The 16,780-nt window shown below is 54.3% G+C and overlaps 1 protein-coding gene across 11 annotated transcripts in view; it reads right to left on the bottom strand.

Moving 5' to 3' along the window:
* The window catches only part of TENM2 (teneurin transmembrane protein 2), a 1,321,709-nt gene that overhangs the window by 123,866 nt on the left and 1,181,063 nt on the right, over positions 1-16,780 (bottom strand). For 9 of the 11 annotated variants that reach the window (XM_055129736.1, XM_055129735.1, XM_055129738.1 and 6 more), the window contains 3 exons: positions 15,113-15,307; positions 7,428-7,628; positions 5,557-5,769 (listed from right to left, as the gene is read on the bottom strand). In XM_055129736.1, coding sequence (XP_054985711.1) covers positions 5,557-5,769; positions 7,428-7,628; positions 15,113-15,307 — 609 coding nt within the window. The remainder of the gene's footprint in view (positions 1-5,556; positions 5,770-7,427; positions 7,629-15,112; positions 15,308-16,780) is intronic. The other 2 variants (XM_055129737.1, XM_055129739.1) reach the window with 2 other exon arrangements.

The following is a 16,780-nucleotide window of genomic DNA, read 5'->3' on the forward strand; positions in this document are numbered from 1 at the left end:
GCCTCTCCGAAGAAAGAGAATAGATCCCGGAGATGTGAGTGAATGGGGAGTGTTGTCCTGGGTTCAAAGAGTATTTCTCCCCCTGTGTAATTCTGTGAGAACTGTCAGTGCCAGACTTGGCCTTCACGGGGCTAGAAAGAGCTCACAACAGTAGCGTCCCTGCTCGGATATTCCAGTTGGTGGAAATATTAGCTCTGCCACCACGGGACCGGTCCACCTTCTACGGAGACCTGAAGCCAGGGGGACTGGATTCGAAAGCGCATACAAAACTTGGTCCAAGCATGCCAGCAATGCCTTGTGTCAAACATGGGTCAATCCTGGTGCCTCTCCTGGGCTGTGTTGGGGCCCTAGGCGCTTCCCTTCTACCCTCTCAACCTGTTTTCTTGCTTCTGGCAATAAACATCAATGTCCCGGACAAGTAGAAATACAAACTGTCCGGCCAACTCTGAGCAAAGGCCTCAAGGAAACCGACTCCATAGTCCTTTGACAAAAGACTACAAACAGGGGCCGGAGTGATAGCATAGTGGGTAGGGCGTTTGCCTTGCACTCGGCCGACCCAGGTTCAAATCCCAGCATCCTATAGGGTCCCCTGAGCACCGCCAGGAGTCATTCCTGAGTGCAGAGCCAGGAGTTAACCCCTGTGCATCGCCGGGTGTGACCCAAAAAGAAAAAAAGAAAGACTACAAACAAGCGAGGACCCCAGCCCAGACCCCTGCCTCACCCCAGATTACCCAACATGCATTGTTTCTAGACGAAAGCTCTCTTATTTTTTTAATTTACTTTCTATTTTTTCAAAGCACTGCCGCAGAGGCCCTGCGTGGGACAGGCCTGGGACGCTTCCCTTCCTTTCTGACGGTGGTTGTATCTCAGCTGGGGACGGGGAAGGACGGGTTCTGGGTTTGTAAACGGCAGCGCTTACTTAAGATGAACCGACAGCCCGTCTGCTCAAAATGGAAACGAGACAGCACCTCCAACAGCACGGCTGTGGGGCCCGAGGTGGGAAGGCCGAGGAAGCGATGACGATGTGCCCAGGGCTGCCTCTGGCTGCAGCCTGTCTGGGTAGCACACGGGGGAGCGAGACCCTGTGAACAGAAGCAGTGTGGGGACAGACACCAGCCTCGAGAAGCCTCCTCCGCCTACGGGTGGCATCCCCGGCATCCCGTAGGGTCCCCTGAGCACTGCCGGGAGTAACCCCTGAGCATCGCCGGGTGTGACCCAAAAAGAAAAAATAAAAAAGCCTCCTTTGTCACCACGTGGGCCGAGAGCAAAGCCGACTTTGCCAACACACCGCGCGGCCCCACAAACTCACGAGAAATCGGAGTCGGGCACCCCAGCTTTCCTGGCGACCCCAGGGCCTCGCTCTCCCGGGCCTTCGGGCGTGTCCGTCTGTTCTCTGGCTCTGCAGAACTCAGCGATGCGGAACTGGAATCCGACCCTTCAAGTTGCAGAAACGCTTCCCCCCCTCCCCTGCTGTTTATCTCACCCAGAGGGATGGTGGGGGCAGAGATAAGGGCGCTTTCCCGCCAGCCACGTCCTCATCCCGGCCCCCCGCCCCGGGAACGCCGAGCTGCCACATCCCACCCACCCACCTTCCTCTCCAATCAGCGCGACACGGCTGAGCTCCACAGTGACTTTCTCTGGGCTCTGAGCCTTCTCTCTCAGGGGAGGCTCCGATTCCTGTTTCAGAGTGCTCCTCCCAAGGCCCCCTGAAGACCTATCACCCCCTCTCCATGGACGCCAACACGACTCTCTGATTCCAGGCGTGGGTGAGTTCTCCCTGTAAAGGCCAATCACCAAGGGCCTGGGGCCAGGCCGTCTGTGAGGCAACGGCCCAGATGCGGAACCACCGAAGCCGCCTCCAGGCCTCGAGGAACATGGGTGTGTCTGACCTGGCGACCTCAACATAGAGACGCACAGTGCCACGTGCCATGGAAGAATTCCGCTTTCTCTTTGACCGGTAAAAACCAGGGCCAGAGCGATAATACAGTGGGTAAGGTGCTGGCCTTACACATGGCTGACCGGGGTTCGAGCCCTCATCTCCCTTAGGGTCCCGCCGAGGCCGCCAGGAGTGATCCCTGAGCACAGAGCCAGGAGTAAGCCCTGAGCACCCGCCGGGTGTGGCCAACAGAATGCAAACAAGTGCACAAACTATATATATATATATATACACACACACATATATACATATATATACACATACATATGTGTACGTATATGTATGTATATACATCCATGTATATATTTATACACACACACACACAATCCGTAGCTGGAAGATTCTAGAAAAAGAGGCCAAATTTGCCCCTTTCTCCTTGAGCAACTCCCCTCCCCACTCCGTCACTACGGGGGTCCCTCCTGGGGACTCTCAGAGGAAAGATGGGAGGCGGGTGGGAAAGGACAAACGGGGGTCCGAGAGGGACCCTGAGCTCCACAAGGTGTGGGAAGGGGAGGGCAAAGGGAAGGGGGGCCGGGCGGGAGGAACGAGGCTCGTCCTGAAGGTGGAGGAGGGGGAACAGCGGCATGGGGGAAGGGAGCTAGTTCAATACCAAGAGCGTGTCGGGAAGAGTCTCACCCCCCCCCCCCCCCATCCCGGGAATGGATGGCACCCGTCCCGGAAACGAGCTGCGCCCAGTCTTCTGAAGCATCCCCCAGACTCCCCCAGGGAACTGGCCATGGAAGCGGCGGCAGGGAAGGGGGGGTGCAGGGTCCGGAGCGTCATTGAGAGATTTTTGCAAAAAACAATTCACTGCCAGCCGACTGTCCCTGCAGGGCCCCCGGTGCTCGGCTGTGGCCCAGGGGAGACGCTGCCCTCAGATGCCCAATTGAATGGAACTGGAACTGGGAGGGACTGTGTGTGTGTGTGTGTGTGTGTGTGTGTGTGTGTGTGTTGGGGGTGGCGGGATTCGTGAGCAGAGCAAACACATGAATGAACAGCATGGGAAACTGAGTCTGACCTCCTCGAGGGTCAGCTCTGGAGCTGGACTGTCCCCCTTCTCCTCTCCTGGGATGGGAATTGGGTTGGGGGGGAGGGGGCGAGGACCTAAGCGAGGCCCCCACAGTCAGTGGCTGGCGAGAAGCCAAAGGGGATTTCAAAGGGGCCAGTTGCAGGGGGGGAGGGGCAAACAAAATAGGTAAATTTGGCGGGAAATGTTTCTGAGAATCTCCTCGAGTGCCAGAGGCTTGGCCAGCTTGCCCGCAAAGGCCCTGCGCTAAAGTTCCAGAAAAATGACAAAATCACGTAGCCCCAGGAGGGTCCTGGAAGGGATCATGCTGAGTCGGAGGGAGTCGGAGGGAGAGAGCCGGACACGGAATCATCTCTCTCCCATGCAGGGAAGAAGGAAGCAGAACGGGGGAATAAGGAAGACCCAGAGGAGATGAGCTCTGGTACTCGGTAGGGAACCTGGTGCTTGAGGCGGGGACAGGGCAGGAGGGGGCTCCATCTATGGTGCGGGGGGTGCATGTGACTGGAGGAGGGGCTGTGGGAGGGGTATAGTGTCATGCACACAAATCCTTTAAGTCACAGTGCAAAGCTTATTTAAAAAAAAAAGTGTGGGGGTTCCGGGGTGATAGCATAGCGGGGAGGGCCTTTGCCTTGCACGTGGCCGACCTGGGTCCAATCCCCAGCATCCCAGAGGGTCCCCCAAGCACTGCCAGGAGTGATTCCTGAGTGCAGAGCCAGGAGTCACCCCTGAGCATCACTGGGTGTGACCCCAAAAGCAAAAGCCAAAAAAAAAAAGTGCCTCTTGCTGGTGGGTGGGAGGCTAATGGGAGTTAGGGGGACGGTGACAGGGAAGTGGACCCTGGTGAAGGGATTGGTGAAGGTGGAAGCATTGGATGCCTGAAACCATTTTCGCACTGTCGTCCTATTGTTCAATGATTTGCCCAAGAGGGCACCAGTAACGTCTCCATTGTGAGATCTGTTGTTACTGATTTTTGGGGCATATCGAATATGCCATGCTCCGCTGTGCAGGCGGGGTACCGGCCTGAAATGCAGTCATGAATAACTGGCATTTCACAGTGATGGAAATAAGAAAGAAAGAAGGAGAGAAAGAAAGAGACAGAAAGAAAGAAAAAAAGAAAGAAAGAAAGAAAGAAAGAAAGGAAGGAAGGAAGGAAGAGAGAGAGAAAGAAAGAAAGAAAGAAAGAAAGAGAGAGAGAGAAAGAAAGAAAGAGAGAAAGAAAGAAAGAAAGAGAGAAAGAAAGAAAGAAAGAGAGAGAAAGAAAGAAAGAAAGAGAAAGAGAGAAAGAAAGAAAGAAAGAAAGAAAGAAAGAAAGAAAGAAAGAAAGAGAGAGAAAGAAAGGAAGAAAGAAAGAGAAAGGAAGGAAGGAAGAAAGAGAAAGGAAGGAAGGAAGAAAGAAAGGAAGAAGGAAAGGAAAAAAGGAAAGAAGGAAAGGAAGAAAGAAGGAAGGAAGGAAGGAAGGAAGGAAGGAAGGAAGGAAGGAAGGAAGGAAGGAAAGAAAAAAAAAGAAAACATTGAAAGGAGGGGTTCCACAGCCGCCTGGCTGCTGGCCGGGAAGATTCAAAGCAAAAACGGGGAGCCCTCGGCGACATCTCGTACACTACACCACTGGTGTACGAAGAGTAGCACACCACGTGGGATGGGGTGTAAAGTAGAAGGCAACCGATCTCGGGGAAAAAATATATATATGTTAGTCTATTCGATTCGATATGCCAAAGACAGTAACGACAGGTCTCATTCCCCTGACCCTGAAAGAGCCTCCAATCACTGGGAAAGACGAGTAAGGAGAGGCTGCTACAATCTCAGGGCCGGGAGGAATAGAGACGTTACTGGTGCCCGCTCGAGTAAATCGATGAACAACAGGATGAGAGTGACAGTGATATATTAGCACACAGGCTCCACCTGCAAGGACATGTTCGTAATCTCTTATACGAGGGCTTCATGGCTCCAGGGTGAGATACCACAATCCCCCCGCCCCCCACTTTCCTCAAAGGAAGCTTTTGGGGGGTTTTAGCGCATTATTCAGAACAAACCATACAAAATCAATTATTTATCTCCTGCTTTGGGGTGGGGGCAGGCTTTGGGGCTCGGGGCGGCGGGGTGGGGTGGGGTGGGGTGGGGGACATCCGAAATAGTGGGGAAGTGTCACGGTGGTGGAATGGGTGCTGGACTATTAAAGGCAACTCACTGCGAACAACTTGATAAAAATGCAGTAACAATAAAAAAATGCCCCCAAACAGGGCGCCCTGCAGACGGCGCTCGCTGGGGTGCCCGCAGCTTTGAGGCCTGACCGTTTCCCATGCGTGTCCACTCACTCCCCTCTCCGGGACAGCCCACGTGGACCCGGAGTTGTGCGTTGGCTCTGCTCTCGTTTCCCCCTCCCCCCGCCACTATGGAACTTGGCAAAGCAGGCGGAGGGGGGGCGGGGCCGGGGGTCTTTGCCATCCTCCCTCCCCTCCCTCCCGGGGGGCGGGGCGGATTTGGAGGGTCAGCCGCGGAGGGGGGGAAGGGTCCCTGCGGGAACAGCCGCTGGCAGCGCACGCACGCACGCCCCACGCTATCGCTCTACGAGTTATGAGAAGAAAGCAATATGTGCCTGTTTCGGTGCCTGCCGTTTGCCTACCAATGGTGCAGTGTTCACCATTCCAGCCCTCTCGGCATTCACATTTGCCGTCTCTACAGGTGCCGTGCTCAGTGCAGCGCGGGTGGCACACACGCTGGTCGCAGGCGGCGCCTGTCCAGCCCTCTTCACAGCGGCAGGCTCTCCCGATGCAGACGCCGTGCGTGCCACAGTCCACTGAGCACACCTCTGCAAGAGAAACAAGGTTACAGCAGGGGCGGGGGGGGGGGGGCGCCGAGGGGGCGGCTGGTGACCTTCCGGGTGGTCCATGCGCACGTAGGAGGAGGAGGAGGAGAGCAAAGGCTTGCACCTGGGTGGACCTTCCGGCTCTGGAGTCTCCAGGGGCTGGGGGGGGGGCTGGGAGATGCAGACCAGGAATGTGTTTGCATCAGGAATGGGGGGGGAGGGGGGGTCCAGCAGATGCACCCCCGAGAGTGAGGACCTCACGTCTGGGGCTGCTGGGTCCACCTGCAGGGGCTCTGAGGAGATGCGTCCCCCCAAGGCTGCTGACGCTGGGCTCTGAAGCCCCTCCCTGCAAACCAGAGCTGACCTACAAGCAGCTGGGGCCAGACTCTGGAAGCCCCTCCCTGCAAACCGGAGCTGGGGGGGGGGTCCCCCAGGTAGCCGGCCCCTGTCTCTTTCTCCGAGGAGCTCAAAACCTTGCCGTGGTTTGGGGGCAGAGGGGGTGCGGGGGGGATTGGGGGTTTGGGGGGGGTGGGGAGGCAGTGGGGTTGGGGGGATTGGTTGGGGAGACAGACAGACAGATGGACACGCTCTGGCGTTCAGACCTCTCACTCGAGGACAAACAGGTGCCAGACATTCACCCTCAGCATAGACCCCTCCCGAGGACTCGCTCAGCACCCCCCATCTCCGGGGCAGGCTGACTCGATTTCCCCTCCCGCACACGCTGCCCGCCGTGGTGGAGCCTGGCCAGGAGGCTGGAGCTGACTCTTGGAGACGGGAGAGCGCCCAAGGGCCCCCTGGGGTGCACGCTCCCCTCTCTCTTCTCTCTTTCTCTCTCTCTTTCTCTCTCCTTTTCTCTCTCGTGCTCTCCTTTCTGCTCGTCCTTTCCGGAATGCAACGTTCCTTCCTGCCCCTCCAGAGGCAAAGCAGCACCTGCCTTTCCTTTCCCAACTGCCATGCAGGGGGCAGGGGGTGGGGGGGGGGGAGAGAAGGAAACAACTCTATCCCAGCCTGATGGCGGCGGTCTCTCCAGATCCAGAGAAAGGGGGCGGCTTGCCGTGCCTCACCCCTGCAGAGACACTTTGGGGAGCAGACCCGAGCTGGGAAGTGGGGCGCCGGGGTGAACGGCCCAACAGGCCCGTGTTCTGGGGACTCGGGGGTGGGGGGCAGGCAGGCCCTAGCCCCTGACTCGGAGCAGAACCAAGCATGAGGGCAGCAACGCGGACCATTTCTGCTGAGGGCGCCATGGCATGGCGGCGTGGGGGGTGGGGGGTGGGGGGCTCTGTTTTATGGGCTGTTCCTGATGCCCGTGTGGGCTTCCACTCGCCGCTCTGCTCCCCGATCTTTCTAGGGAACGCACGGAAGGAAGAAAACCCAGAGGGAAAAAAAAGTCCGCCCCCCCACCCCAGCCCCCTCCACCTCATCCCTTCATTCGCCAAAGGACGGAGCAGGATCAAGGGCCCGGAGGCAGGGCGCGGCGGTTCTTTGGTCGGTTGGTCGGGATCCCAGACGTCGCAAGAGGCGCAGAAAGAAGCAAGAAAGAAACGGCGGCGGCGACGATGGACGGACGGACGGATGGACGGATAAACGACGCATTGGAGGACGCGACTCCCTCCAGCCCGGCCGGCTTGGAGGGGAGCCCGGGACGGGGCGCCTCGACTTACCGATGGAGCAGTCCGGGCCCATCCAGTTGGGGTCGCAGGTGCAAAGGCCCGTGTCGGGCAGGTAGGTGCCGTGGCCGCTGCACTGGTCCGGGCACTGGACCCTGGCCAGCTCGCAGTTGAGTCCCCCCCAGCCGGGGCTGCAGAGACATTCTCCGTGGACGCAGACGCCGTGGCTGGAGCACGTCGGGTCCAGGCAGTCCACTGCAAGGAAGGAGCCCGGGTCACTCGGGGGGGTGTGGGCGGATGGACCCTGGCCGGGCATGGCACAGCTGGCCCCACTGGTGGCCGCGGGTGGGGCAGGAGTGACTCCTGCCTACCTACAGGTAAGTGGAGGCCTGGTGGCATTTGACCCCAAGATCTGACAAACAGGAAAACTTTCGCTGGACCAGTTCAGAGCTTTTTATTTTTTTTATTTTATTTTATTTTTTTTTCTTTTTGGGTCACACCTGGCGATCGATGCACAGGGATTACTCCTGGCTCTGCACTCAGGAATTACCCCTGGCGGTGCTCAGGGGACCATATGGGATGCTGGGATTCGAACCCGGGTTGGCCGCGTGCAAGGCAAACGCCCTACCCGCTGTGCTATCGCTCCAGCCCCTTTTTATTATTTTTTTTCTGTTTTGAGTCACACCCCGTGATGCTCAGGGGTTACTCCTGGCTCTGCACTCAGGAATGACTCCTGGCAGTGCTCGGGGGACCCTATGGGATGCCGGGAATTGGAGCTGGATCAGCCTCGTGCAAGGCAAACACCCACTATCGCTCCAGCCTGGTTCAGAGCTCTTTTTTTTTTTTTTTTTTGCTTTTTGGGTCACACCCAGCAATGCAGAGGGGTCACTCCTGGCTCATGCACTCAGGAATCACCCCTGGCGGTGCTCAGGGGACCATATGGGATGCTGGGATTTGAACCCGAGTCGGCCCCGTGCAAGGCAAACACCCTACCCGCTGTGCTATCACTCCAGCCCTCAGAGCTTTTGAGACAGGTCCATGAATGGCAGCAGTGGGGTCTCGCTCCCTGGACCCACCCATTCCCCCAGCCCCGCCCCCTCTTCCATCCGAGGGTAAAAAAAAAAAGAAAAAAGTAGAGAGGCTCCTGCTAACTCCCCCAACTCTTGACATCAGGAGGGAACAAAGGATTCCAAAGAAAACCACCACAGCAAGGCACACATGAGTCACTTTCCTAATTAAGTTTCACTTTGGCTACATCTAAAATTAGTTTCCGAGCCCGGAGCCTGCAGCTCGGAGTACCTGGGGGAACGGAAGGGGTCGGGCAATGTGTAAGAGCCGGAGAGCAGACGCCGGGTGTGGAAATGACCCCAGACTCCCGAGAGTGGGTGGGCTGGGTGGGATTCTGGCTGAGACCTCCCTCCGGCCCCCAGCAGACCCCTAATCTGCATCCTGCTTCTAATCCCGCTTGTTCTCCCCAAGGTCTGATATCCAAACTGTCTTCCTTCTCCGGGTGGAAAGGCGTTCACTAGGCCACTTGCAGATGATCCCTGTTTTAGGGTTTTGCTTTGATTTTTTTTTTTTTTTTTTTGCTTTTTGGGTCACACCTGGCAATACACAAGGGTGACTCCTGGCTCTGCACTCAGGAATCACTCCTGGCGGTGCTCAGGGGACCCTATGGGATGCTGGGAATCGAACCCGGGTCGGCCGCATGCAAGGCAAACGCCCTACCCACTGTGCTATGGCTCTGGCCCCATTGCTTTGATTTTCTAATTTTCTGGGACGTTTGGGGTGGGGGGGGCAGACCCAGCAGTATTTATGGGACTATACTTGACTCTCTGCTCAGGAGTCAATTGTGGCAGTGCACGGGGGTGGGGCGGGCGGCGGGGGGGGGGGGAGACCAGATGTGGTACCGAGGGTGAAAGCATGGCTGGCTGTGTGCTGGGGCAGACTCTCACCCTTGTGCTCTCTCCCTCTCTGGCAGTGGCAGTGACTACTCTGGAATGAGCTCCAACAGAGTGAGCAGTGAAACGTGTCTCTGAAGGACAGGCATGCGTACTCAGGATCAATGCAGGGTGGGGCATTTGCCTCGCCCAGCCATGCACGCTCCAGCCTTAGCATCCCCCAGGCACCATGAGGGGTAGTTCCTGAGTGCAGATCCGGGAATAACCAGGAGCACTGCCAGGGGTGGTCCCCAAACAAACAAACAAATGAACTTAATCTCCATCTATAATTAGCCATTAAGAATTAAAAATATTGGGGGGGGGGAAAACTCCAAATTATAATAGTGGGTTTCGGTTGAAAATTGAATCTACTCAAAGTAAAGAGAGAGTAAAGTGAAAATCATGTGCCACACAGGCAGGGAGGGGAGTGGGAGGGGGGTATGCTAGGGTTCTTAGTGCTGGAACATGTGCACTGGTGAAGGGACAGGTGTCTGATCATTGTATGACTGAGACTTGATCCTGAAATCCCTGTAGCTGTTCTCACGGTGATTCAATAAAAGAGAGAGAGAGGGGGGGGGGAAAGAATTAAAAATATTTGGTGGAGAGGAGAGAGGAAAAAAAGAGGAAGAGAGAGGAAGAGGGAGGAAGAGGAGGAGGAAGAGGAAGAAGAAGGAGGAGAAGAGGGGGAAGGGGAGGAGGAGGGCGGGGTGGAGGGGGAGGAGAAGGAGAGAGGGAAAGAAAGGGGGAGAGGAAGAAGAAGAGAAAGATGAAGAAAGGAGGAGCAGGAGGAGAAGAAGGAGAAGGAGAAGGAGGAGAAGTAGAAGGAGGAGAAGGAGAAGGAGAAGAAGAAGGAGAAGAAAGAGAAGGAAAGGGGCTGGAGCAATAGCACAGCGGGGAGGGCATTTGCCTTGCACACGGCCGACCTGGGTTTGATTCCCAGCATCCCATATGGTCCCCTGAGCACCACCAGGAGTAATTCCTGAGTGCAGAGCCAGGAATAACCCCTGTGCAATGCTGGGTGTGACCCAAAAAGCAAAAAAAAAGAGAAGAAAGAGAAGGAGAAAGAGAAGGAGAAGGAGAAGAAGGAGGAGAAGGAGAAGGAGGAGAAAGAGAAGGAGAAGAACGAGAAGAAGGAGAAGGAGAAGAAGGAGAAGGAGGAAAAAGAGAAGGAGAAGAAGGAGAAGAAGGAGGAGAAGGAGAAGAAGTAGAAGGAGAATAAGAAGAGAAAGAAGAGAAGTGCCTATATTAGAGGTACACTGGGAAGGGGCTGGTGGGAGGAAACTGGGGTTACTGGTGGTGGGAAGTGGACCCTGGTGGAGGGTGTGTGCTGGAACATTCCATGGCTGAAACCCAATCACGGACAGCTTTGTCACTGTGTAATTCACCATGACTCAATAAAATATAAATTTAAAAAAATGGTGAGGGACTGAAGTACAGGCAGGGCGTTTGCCTTGCAGGTGGCCCACCCAGATTCAATCCCCAGAACACTATGTGGTCCCCTAAGCTTGCCAGGAGTGATCCCTGAGCACTGTCAGATGTGGCACCAACTTTAAAAAAGTGTGGTGAGGGGACAGCATCTCGGATCTTTCAAATTAAAAAAGAAAGTATCATAATATTTTTTCCTTAAAAGGATAAAATACAAAGTCATATATCCCCCCCCCGAAAAAACAACAAAAAAATGGAACATGGCATTTTTTCCGCCTTCCAGATAAACTAGCTTTCTCTTTTTCTCTCCCAAATTAGAGAGTGAAGCAAGGGAAGAAATCTCTGGATGTTAGCCCAGGAGTGGGAGGTCATCAAAAGAACCATTTAGGGGCTGGAGCGATAGTTCATCGGGTAAGTCATTTGCCTCGCACGTGGCTGACCCAGGTTCGATTCCCAGCATCCCATATGGTCCCCCGAGCACTGCCAGGGGTAATTCCTGAGTGCAAAGCCAGGAGTAACCCCTGTGCATCGCCAGGTGTGACTCAAAAAGCAAAAAAAAAACAAAAAAAAAACCATTTATTATATCTAGAAATAGGGTCTGACCTTTCTGTGGTCATCGAAAGCAGTAAACACAGCCCGTGTGCCGTGTAATTACAGAGAACGGCTAAATTCAGACAGACGAGGAGCAGTTTCCTGATGAATTTGAAATCTGGTTCCAGTTTCACGAGACTGTCTTGTGGTCATGTCCTCGGGGCCTGTAGTGGGCAGGAGGGACCCTGGCGTTTTAGGAAGACGTATAAATAGAAGCAGCATACCCCTCAAAGAGGGGGTCGCAGGGTCCAGGCTACATTCTAGGGACCTCAACGCTAGGCCCCTGGCCACTGAGATCATTACAAGTCACTTAGTCATGAGCCCTCAGTAGGTTTGACAAAAGAGGGCGGTGAATGCAATTTCTCTCCCCGAGGATGCAAAAGGAGGTCAAGGAGTTTTACAAACAATCAGTCCTATAGCCCTCTCCAAGAAACCACGAGTTACATTTATGAAGTTAAATGGCACTGGAAAAAAAAACAAAAACCTCAATCAGGGGCTGGAGTGATAGCACAGTGGGTAGGGCAACTGCCTTGCCCGAGGCCGACCCGGGTTGGATTCCTCCGCCCCTCTCGGAGAGCCCGGTAAGCTACCAAGAGTATCCCGCCCGCATGGCAGAGCCTGGCAAGCTCCCCATGGCGTATTTGATATGCCAAAAACAGTAACAACACGTCTCACAATGGAGACGTTACTGGTGCCCACTCGAGCAAATTGCTGAACAATGGGGACGACAGTGTGACAGTGCTACAGTGTGGCCGACCCAGGTTTGATCCCCAACATCCCGTAGAGTCCCCCAAGCACTGTTAGGAATAATTCCTGATGCAGAGACAAGAGTCACCCCTGAGCATCACCTGAGTGACTCCAAAAAAAAAAAAAAAGGAAAAACAAAAAAAAAAAGTCTTAATCATGAAACTGACATGGAAGCATGGGCAACTCAAACAAGCATGTCCACTTCCCTCTTACTGTCTCTCACTTCCTTCACTGCTCAGGGATCCCTCCTGCCCAAAGAACCCTCACAAACGGGGTCTTCTTATTTTCGTCTGCAAATCTGTGCACGGACCTGCCGTTCAGGCAGCTCACGGGAAGGATGGCAACTACTGATTTTGTTGCCACAGTGATGTCAGGTAAATAAATCATCACGTAAAACCTGATGCCTGTGACGACTATCAGAAATTAAAAAACAAACAAACCAACTAAACGGAAGAAAATGTGCTGACCCAACTTTCTTTTCTTTTCTTTTTTTTTTTTTTGCTTTTTGGGTCACACCCAGCGACACCCGGCGATGCACAGGGGTCACTCCTGGCTCATGAACTCAGGAATTACTCCTGGTGGTGCTCAGGGGACCCTATGGGATGCTGGGAATCGAACCCGGGTCAGCCGCGTGCAAGGCAAACGCCCTCCCCGCTGTGCTATCGCTCCAGCCCCTGACCCAACTTCCTGATTCCGTTTCTGATGTTGAAATATGTGTCCCAACGTCCCCGGGGTTTACAACTCTCACACCAGGGAGAAGCCAACTCTGGCCAAACACCTCCGGGGAAGACGGAGATCAAGGACTCTCAGTGCGTTTGCCCTGGGTAACAAGTTTCAAGTCTCAACTCAGAGGACTTTCGAGAGAAAAGGGACGTCTTTTGTGTTTCGTAGGGAAGGAAAAGGATAACTTTTGTGGGGAAGGAAGAAGTGGGAAAGAAAGAAAGAAAAGATACACTTGTGAAAATTTTTTTTGGGAAAAAAAAATCAACTTATCATGATTGACAATTTCGTGGAATTTCAGGAGCTTTAGTTTTCTATATGTGTGTAGGCGTCACCACTGCCATCACCGTGACATCAACGATCTCTCTCAGATGTGGGATGAAAAGAAACACAGCCAGGGAACAGTAAATGAACAATTAACGGCTGAAGTCATAGGAACTGGAGATTTTCTATAGGACTGAGTGTGTGTGCACGCAAACACGCACGTGTGTGTGTTGTGTGTTGGGGTGTGGTTGGGAGGGGCTCTTGGCACACAGGTGGAGGGAAGGGGCTGTCAGGTGGTGGACATGGTGGTGGAATGACGGATGTATGGGAGGAATAATCACCAGTACTGTAAACCCTGATACCTCCATAAACCCAGTTTAAAAAAAATGCCAAGTTCACGCTGAAGAAACTTCACCAAAGACAAAATATTATTTTTTTAATGCATAATGCTTATACATTAAAAAAAAAGACAGACAAGGAGGAAGAAAAGACAGATAAAGGCGGAGAAAGGAACGAGGTCGTGCCCACAAACGGCAGCCATTATCCAGAGACACAGAAAAGAATCTCTGTGGGGCTGGAGCGATAGCACAGCGGGTAAGGCGTTTGCCTTGCATGCGGCCGACCCGGGTTCGATCCCCAGCATCCCATATGGTCCCCTGAGCACTGCCAGGAGTAATTCCTGAGTGCAGAGCCAGGAGGAACCCCTGTGCATTGCCAGGTGTGACCCAAAAAGCAAAAAAAAAAAAAGAATCTGAACCGAGCAGTTTGCTGTAGAGATTTCTCCAGACCCTAATTATCTAAAATTTTTGAATTCCAGGAGAGCATGGTTGCAACGTCTTATACTACTCATAACAAGCAATACAAAAGAGTATGGCGGAAATTGCCATAGAGGCAGGGAAGGGGTGGGATTGGGCTTGGAGGATACCGGGGACATTGGTGGTGGAGAATGTGCACTGGTGGAGGGTTGGGTGGTCGATCATTGTATGACTGAAACTCAAACAGGAAAGCTTTGTAACTGTCTCTCATGGGGGAGTCACTGTGTCACTGTCATCCCGCTGATCATCAATTTGCTCAAGTGGGCACCAGTAACGTCTCCATTCGTCCTAGCCCCGAGATTTTAATAGCCTCTTTCTACTTGTTCTTCCCAGTGGTGCCACATTGGAGGCTTTCAGGGTCAGGGGAATGAGATCCATCATTGTTACTGTATTTGGCATATCGAATACACCACGGAGAGCTTGCCAGGCTCTGCTGTGCGGGCAGGATAGTCTCGGCACCTTGCCAGGTTCTCTGAGAGTGAGAACTAGGCTATAAGAGGTTGCTTGCGTACCACAAATGCAGTTGTGCACTTCCGGGACTTTTGCTTTATAGTCTCTGGATCTTGGCTGCTGATGGGATTACATGGCACCAGGGGCAATTTGTGGGTGTGGCTGCCAAGCTACTGGAAAATGGGGGATCTGGGTGGAGGAGGCCCAGTCCCGATTCAAGCAGGCTTGGAAATCTCAGCCCCGGGTCCTGCACACCTGGTCTCCTCTGCTGGTTCCTTCATCCTCTCTCACAGGGGAAAAAGTAACAAAAACAATAATAAAATTAATATTCTGAATAAAAAAGGTGATGTGGAGATCATGCCCAATTCAATCAGCTTAACCAATGACTGAATAAATAGCAATATTCCTACATTAAAAAAAAAAGAAATACATAAGTAAAGCATGGAGAAGGGCGAACGCCACCAAGTGGAACCGGAGCACACGTTCCCTGCGGGGTTCTTGAGCATTGCTAGTTGCTTTACCTCCCACGCCTCACAGAGCCACAGCTGGGCTGTGTTGGCTGCTAAACAACAGGCTAGAGTTTCCTTGGTGGGCCCGAGTGACTGTACAGCCAGCTGGACATTTCCTTGCCCACGGCCGGCCTCCTTGGGTTCGATCCCCGGCATCCCCTAGCATCTCCCAAGCACCCCTGAGACTCGCTGGATATGATCCCCCAAAAACAAAGAAACAAAGAAACAAACAAGTTTCCTTTGCAAGCCCCAGAGGTGGCCTGGCTGGCGGCACTCACCTTCCTCACAATGCTCGCCCTTGTAGCCCGTCGAGCAGACACAGTTGCCGTCGATGCACGAGCCGTGGCCCCCGCAGGCGGGGTCGATGCACTGGTTCATGGGCACGTCGCACTCGGCGCCCTTCCAGCCGCTGTAGCACTGGCAGGAGCCCTTCGAGTATTGTCCGTTCCCGCTGCACAGCACGGGACAGGCGGCTGCAGAAGACAAGAGACAGAGCACCGGGTCAGGAGTGTGTCGTGAGGGGTTGGAGGATGGCAGGGGGTCCCCGGAGCAAGAGCCTGCCTGGGCTTTCTATTTTTTTGGGGGGGTCACACTCGGCGATACTCGGGTTATTTCTGGCTCATGCACTCAGGAATTACTCCTGGTGGTGCTCAGGGGACCCTATGGGATGCTGGGGATCGAACCCAGGTTGGCCGCGTGCAAGGCAAACGCCCTCCCCGCTGTGCTATGGCTCCAGCCCCCTGCCTGGGCATTTTAATGCTCCTTGGCCTCGTCTCAGCTTGGGGACTAGGGTCAGGAGGGGCGGAGAGCTCACCTCTGTGGAAAGACAGCCAAAGCCAAGAGAATTCTTTTTTCTTTTGCTTTCGGGTGGACTGGAGCGATAGCACAGTGGGTAGGGCATTTGCCTTGCACACACCCAACCTAGGTTCGATTTCTCCATCTCTCTCGGAGAGCCCATCAAGCTACCGAGAGTATTCCGCCCGCCCGGCAGAGCCTGGCAAGCTCCCCGTGGCATCTTCGATATGCCGAAAACAGTAACAACAAGTCTTACAATGGAGACGTTACTGGTGCCCGCTCGAGCAAATCAATGAGCAGGATGACAGTGATACAGTGCAACATTGTTTTTTTGGTCACACCCGGCAATGCTCAGGGGTTGCTCCTGGCTCATGCACTCAGGAATCACTCCTGGCGGTGCTCGGGGGACCCTATGGGATGCTGGGAATCGAACCCGGGTTGGCTGCATGCAAGGCAAAAGCCCTCCCCACTGTGCTATCGCTCCAGCCAAGAGACTTCTAGAACCGGCGGCTCAGGCTTGGTGCACAAGGGATCTCAGTCCCTCTTAGGACTGAATCACGATCATTATTTTTTGGGGGGCGCACGCTGGGGTCAGGAGCCCGTTTCCCACAGGAAGCTTAGGCTGGTCAAGCTGAGAGAGGTCATGGGGTGCAAGGCAGCACTGGGGTTCCCACTGGGACCCCAATTTGATGCCGTGCCCTTCATTGGGGGCTGTGCTTCCCGTCTCTGCAGCGGCAGATGCTGGGAATCAGAATTCTTGGGGGCTGCTTAGTGGACCCCCTGGGGTTCTTGACTCTCATTCCTGACACATTTAAATCCATTCACAGGGAAGAATGCTGAGCTCCAGATAGGGGGGCCCCCAGCCTTGTACCCCCAACTTCCTGGAAGAAAGGATCGTGTCTACTTCTATGCAGAAGACGAGTCACAAAGAAGAGGAGCCAGGGAGAGCACAGAGGGCGGAGCACGCGTGAGAGGCCTGGCTTTGGTCCTGCCCGGTCCCCCACTAGCGGCCGTCACACCCGAGCAAGTGAGCTCGGACTAGCACTGAAGTGCCACCAGGAAAGTGGGGTGTGACTTCCACATAAATGGAAGATGAAATCTGCTCGACTCCACAAAGCGCACCCGGCAAGGGAGAGTGGACAGGCAGTAGG

This window comes from Sorex araneus, chromosome 2, assembly GCF_027595985.1.
Source record: "Sorex araneus isolate mSorAra2 chromosome 2, mSorAra2.pri, whole genome shotgun sequence".
NCBI classification, from domain to species: Eukaryota; Metazoa; Chordata; class Mammalia; order Eulipotyphla; family Soricidae; genus Sorex; species Sorex araneus.